Source organism: Drosophila innubila (assembly GCF_004354385.1).
Source record: "Drosophila innubila isolate TH190305 chromosome 3L unlocalized genomic scaffold, UK_Dinn_1.0 0_D_3L, whole genome shotgun sequence".
NCBI classification, from domain to species: Eukaryota; Metazoa; Arthropoda; class Insecta; order Diptera; family Drosophilidae; genus Drosophila; species Drosophila innubila.
Window position 1 is genome coordinate 11,468,170 of NW_022995376.1, and position 6,280 is coordinate 11,474,449.

A 6,280-nucleotide genomic window follows, 5' to 3' on the forward strand; every position below is an offset into this window, starting at 1 on the left:
TTTGTTTGTGGTATCTCCATCGCGTCGTTGACTGTTGGCTGCGTATTTTTCCGATTTACGCAAATTGTCAAACGAAAGCTATTTTCATGTCTTGCCAAAAATTTCGTAGCGTTCAGGCCAGCGGAATAAACAGTTGTTGTTGCGTTCAACTCGCGGCAATGTCAACACTATAACAGAACTCAAAAAATAAATCTATAAAAAAAGAAAAGAAATAAAATACAAAAATCCATTATAAAGCATTATCGAATCGATTGTCGTGTTTGAGAAATACAGGATTATAGAAAAAGCAAAGCAAGGACAAGATAGAAAAATAAATCTAAAAAGATTTGGTAATTTGCTAGCATTGTACCTTCAACTGCATGGGTAAAGTTATGAGAGTGAATTCACTGCCGCCGCCCAACCGAAAGTGCCACGCCCACGCTCGTTCCAAGCAACAAAAGCAAAAACAATTAAAGTTCAAGAAGATTGAAATCTATTTTATGTTTAATAATTTGTGCAAAAGAAAAACTATAACAAATTGCAATTTATTGACACTACAAAATAATTCGGAAAGTGAATAAAACAAGTTATCAATTCAAGATTAAATAAAGAAAATAAATATATCAATTTTAAAATCGCATAAAAATACAATTTTAGTGAGTGATTCCCGCGAAATTCGGAAATTAAAGGTGAGTTAATGACAGCTAATAAAGTTAATGCTCATCGTGCTAAGGTTCCATTATTGCCTATAATTAGTACCGCCAATTCATATACTTATTCCATCTTACATCCTGTCGAACGGAACAATCCATCAATTAAATTCACAGCCCCATAAAAGTATCACGTTCATGAATATTTTAAAAGCTCTCAAATAAACATCTTAATTAAATCACAATAGCAACCAAACTAAGTGTATTATTACAATAAATACGTGTGAAACTGTATGCTTATTATTAATTTGTGCCTACAATTAACGCTTTGACTAAAAACCAAAAGCAAACTATTTATTAGATAATAACATATAGAATGTCTTATAAAATGCTGTGTAAAAATATCAAGAGGCGATGTTAAATTTAATCAATTTACTATATCGAATCCCACTTCCTCATAGCAGCTGCTAATTAATGTTAATCATAGCAAACGCTTGATTAGCATATTAACAAATTTGTTGTATATTCGTGTATAAATTAAGTGTAAACAAATTATTGACCTAGTCAGCAAAAGAGTTAAATTCACGTTTATGCAAATGCAAGCACCAGTAAAGTTAAGGGCAAGGGCAACCGTACTTGACTTGGCTCAGTTCTTTGATCTATGAGTATTTCGCACTCGTATATAGTTCAGATGTCGAGCTAAAGCCACCCGCATCAGTTGAATTAGTGTAAAGTGTCGGACAACAATAGGAATGAGAGGTCGTTGAGAGCATATAAATTAGTTGTTTTTCTTTCGTTCATCTCTTCTTTATATATATATATATATATATATATATATTGTATTATACATAAATAAAATTTGTATTGCTATTGTTGTTGGTGATGTGCTCAAGATTTGAGCTCGAATCGAGACACAGTTTCAGTTGAGTTTTAAACACGCAACGGTTAACTTATAGTTCAAAAGATTTAACGCGGCAGCTTTTAGTCAATTTGTTAATCAATTGCAATAAATTTGCTATAAATGTTTCGCCTTATTGAGTTGAAACACACGAGTATGTAGCTGAAATTAGATAATGATGAGCAAGTGATAAACTAATAAAAAAATAAGAATTGTATTGTGATATTGTTGGAAAGTGAGTCATTTCATTTCCATTTGTTTGCTTCAGATATGTTTATATCTATATCTGATAAATAATAGTTGCATATGTTATATTGAGTGAAATATATGTACAAAATATAAATATTTGCAATTAGAGCAACAAAAAACAATATAAAATAAATCTATCTATCTGCCAGCTAACAATTAATTTGTCGTCAGAGTATCAGCAATTCGACACTCTAAAATAAATGTCCATTGCTATTGTTTAATACTAAATACGGTTCAATAAATATTGCTCTATATTTGTCTGCGCTCTTGTGACAATCAATTGTCGTGCCAATTGTTTGATTCGGTTTTGTTTTTGTTCTTGTTTTCAATTTCGAGTTCGGGTTCAGATTTAAATTTCTTACAGTGAAACAAAGGGGCTTCCGATAAGCAAACCGTTTCAATTTCAGTTTCGCATTTGCCTTTGCATTTGATTCAATGTTTGTGCAAATAATTGTTTTTTTGTTGATAATTTGATCAGCGCGGCAAAGTGAGAAGCCCGTTGTAATTGAATTGGATTGTAGTTGATGGCCCATTTCGACATGCTGGGCAGCTCAATTAATAACAGATCATTCATTGTATGAGTCAAGAGAATTGTAGTAGTTTCTTCATAGACGATGCACATATTGAATTGAACACTCGCAGATTGGGTTCAATGTCTTCGCTTGAATCGTTTTGTTTATATTATCTCAAGTTAGCATATGAGTCTCTTTAATAAGATTATAAACTTCTCTCTGATATATCTTTTCATTTCATTTTAGCGGTAGCTGGCTTTGAAATTTGTAGACAACATGGTGGGCGTAACCGTCGACTCATCGCAGGCTGCTCAGCTGTCCTCGGCAAAGAATCCGATGATCAAGTATATGCTGAAGAAGCGGGAGAATCATGCGAGGACCCAGGATGCGGATTATTCCCATGTGTTTCGCAGAAAGACGCGCTTTGAACTCTTCCGCCTCTCTGCCATTGCCATGGCCATTGAGTTTGCCTATGCGGCCGAGACGAGTTTTGTATCGCCGATTCTGCTCCAGATTGGCATCAACCATGAGCACATGTCTATGGCCTGGGGACTGTCGCCATTGATTGGATTCTTTGTGTCGCCGCTGCTGGGCAGCATCAGTGATCGCTGCAAGCTGCGTTGGGGTCGTCGACGTCCAATCATCTCGCTGCTGTCGCTGGGCATACTGTGTGGCCTTATTCTGGTCCCCTATGGCAAGGATTTGGGCGTATGGCTTGGCGATGTGGGCCACAATTACACAAATGCTAGCCAGCTCAATGGGACGGCGTCTATGGAGTTGACTGGAGTGGAGGCGGGATCAACGGCATCCAATTTTAAATACGCTGTGATTTTAACTATTCTGGGCATGGTTCTGTTGGACTTTGATGCGGACACCTGCCAGACACCAGCCCGCACCTATTTGCTGGACATGTGTGTGCCCGAGGAGCAGCCAAAGGCATTGACCATGTTTACACTATTCGCTGGCTTTGGTGGCACCATTGGATACGGCATTGGCGGCATCGATTGGGAGACGACGCACATTGGAGCCTTTCTGGGTGGCAACATTCCCACTGTGTTTAGCCTGGTGACAATTATCTTTGTGGTCTGTTATCTCATAACGATAACCACGTTCCGTGAGATTCCACTTAAGCTTATCGAGCGCGACGAGCTGCTGCGTCCTCTCTCCGATGTGGCCATCAAGAAGGAGCTGAAGAAGAACAACAATGCCATTTACTACATACAGGAAACAACCACACTGGAACTCCAAATGGCCAATGACTTAACGGCATCGGAGCCCATTCAGGGATACCAAAATAGCTATATTCCAGCGTTAACCGACAAGCTCAAGGTGCAGGATTTGGAGACACAATCGGAGGCTGATCCACCCGTCTCCCTGCGCGCCTATCTCAAGAGCATCTTCATAATGCCGCACTCCATGCGAATGCTGGCGCTGACGAATCTATTTTGCTGGATGGGGCATGTCACCTATTGCCTGTACTTTACAGATTTTGTCGGCGAGGCCGTGTTCGGTGGAGATCCTACAGCACCACCCAAATCGGAGGCTCTGTTGCTGTATGAGGAAGGAGTACGCTTCGGCTGCTGGGGCATGTCCATCTACGCCTTCTCCTGCTCCATTTACTCGCTGTCTGTGACCAAGTTGATGAAATGGTTTGGGTGAGAATACACTCCAATGTGATCAAGGTCTTTGTTTAATAATTTCAAATTTATTCACCAGCACCAAGGCAGTTTATATCAGCGGCATGGTTTACTATGGCATCGGCATGTTGATTCTCGGTCTGTGGCCCACCAAGTGGGGAGTTCTGGTTTTCAGCACCTCGGCAGGAATACTCTATGGCACACTCTTCACCATGCCTTTCATTCTGGTGGCCAATTACCACGCCAAGAATTGTGTACGTAATCGATGAATCTTTCTCTACATCATTCACTAATCATTTAATCCCATTTTGTCCATTTAGTTCCGTGTACATAATGGTGAGACGGTGCCATTGAAGCAGGCTCGTGGTCTGGGCACCGATGTGGCCATTATCAGCAGCATGGTCTTCATTGCCCAACTGATTGTCTCGGTTAGCGTTGGCCCACTTGTGGCCTGGATGGAAACCACATGCGCTATTCTATATGCCTCAACATTCTTATCCTTCGCCGCTGCAATTGCTGCGATGTTTGTGTTGTATGTCTAGCAAAGTGAATAGTATTGAATTTAACTCTTTTTATCATACACATGAATTTCATTTAATTAAGAACACAAAAACGAGAATAGCGTTAATATAAAAAGTTGATTGCCTACTTTTAGGCATAGTTAAATATATTCTAATAAATTTAAATAGCATACTTTCAGGTGCTTCTTTTATTGGTAGATAACTAATGCAGTAACAGAAAGTGTTATCTAGCAATGTAAATCATCCTGAGAGTTTTTCTCAACGGTAAAACTGTCCTGTCGCATGACTCAACAAGGAGAGTAAGAGCGGATATTAATTTTTACGCTCGTGCATTGCATTTGAATGCAATTTTTTAATTTCCTCGACATTTGCAGTTCTGCACCCTGTAATAAAAATTTGGATAAAGGGTAAACGACAGTAATATAATCTATGGTATATCCTGTCTAATACTTTTCTATATATTTTATGTCAATATATCTTACATTTAATTAATAAGGCATTTAATATAAAGGATCATAGAGAGAAAGAAATCACACTAACTGTTAATAGTGGGTATCTGAAAGTCTATACTTATATAAAGTGCTGATTAATATTGGCATACTCTAGAGATTAGTGTTGCAGAGTATCATCTTTCAACGAGTGCTTCCAATTTCCTCAGCACATGCCACACTTAACGTTCAGCTGATTCACAAGTGCCGCAGACACTTCCGGCGCCTCTTCAATGATAAATTGCACTTAATAATTTGTACGTAAAACTAAACTATAAAATGCAAAGGGCATAATACAATTAAAGCTGCTTAAGTGTGACTTGAGTATGCCAAACGAGTATAAATACAGCAAATAGTGAATTGCAATACATGTGAAATTTGTTAATCATCTTTGAGCATGCAAATACAAATATTTTGAAATGAAACTCACATCTTGGCTACAAAATTCAGACATTAAATACAAATTGTCGGTCATAAAAACACCAAAGTGCAGTTACAAAGGCGAATTGAAAATGCACTTTGCCATAAAGTGAGAGAAATTCCAGTTACAACTTGTGCTAGTATCACTCAAAAAGTTTGATGTTAACAACCGTCTTCAAATGCCAAATGCCAGTTCCAACCAAATGGCAATGCGGCGTATACGTAATATGGGGACTCAATTGACACGCATCTGCATCTGCTACGACAGAGACAGAGTGTGAGACTGAGACAAAGGCAGAAAACAAATTGAGTTTATCGGCGGCAACAAATCTAGAGGAAACACACAATCATTCATCATAAAAGGCCGACTCCCCTGGCAACAATCTATCTCATGCTCTACACTCTCTCTCTTCCTGGTTCCCTTGTTCCAGGTCCCCATAGTTGGCGTTGAGTGAGCTCTAAGAATATTTACATTTGTCTTAAGCTCATTCAAAATCCGAGAAAGCAATCGTTGTTCCCTTGCAAATCAACAAAAACAAATTTGTATGTATCTGGATGTGTGTGTGTGTGTGTGTGTGTTTGACGCGTGTTCCTTATGATAGAAGTCAGCCAAAAGCCAATAAGCTAAAGTCGTTGCAAATCAACAAAGGTAAATTCATTTTAGATTCGAATTTAGAGCCCTAAAAAGGCGAAACATGTGCAGCGTTTATCCTAGAAATAATCCAGGCGATACTCAAACCGAATCGACAAGTTAAGCTCTGTCAGCTTTATATGCGGTATCCTGAGTGCAGCTCCTTGGCAAAGTATGCATTAGCATTGTTCACCTGCGAACTGACTTCGAACTGAAGAGGAAAATACACGAAGCCATGGCCATAACAATAAAGCAATAATACCCCGACAATTGTGCAGGATATTACGACTCTTTG

At 38.7% G+C, this 6,280-nt stretch overlaps 1 protein-coding gene across 1 annotated transcript; it reads left to right on the top strand.

Annotated features, from left to right (window-relative positions):
- The first annotated feature begins 487 nt into the window (after positions 1–487).
- Positions 488–4,618, top strand: LOC117788317 (proton-associated sugar transporter A). Its single transcript, XM_034627052.1, has 4 exons — positions 488–668; positions 2,535–3,943; positions 4,005–4,179; positions 4,246–4,618. The coding sequence occupies exons 2-4, from the start codon at positions 2,565–2,567 to the stop codon at positions 4,465–4,467; spliced, it is 1,776 nt and encodes a 591-aa protein (XP_034482943.1). The 5' UTR covers positions 488–668; positions 2,535–2,564; the 3' UTR covers positions 4,468–4,618.
- Positions 4,619–6,280: the final 1,662 nt, after the last annotated feature.

Bases quoted from the DNA above. Each gene is read 5' to 3' on its own strand.
- LOC117788317 (XM_034627052.1), top strand. From the start codon at position 2,565: ATGGTGGGCGTAACCGTCGACTCATCGCAGGCTGCTCAGCTGTCCTCG. The intron at 3,944-4,004 runs GTGAGAATACAC...TTTATTCACCAG, and splicing joins AAGTTGATGAAATGGTTTGG to CACCAAGGCAGTTTATATCA. The intron at 4,180-4,245 runs GTACGTAATCGA...TTGTCCATTTAG, and splicing joins ATTACCACGCCAAGAATTGT to TTCCGTGTACATAATGGTGA.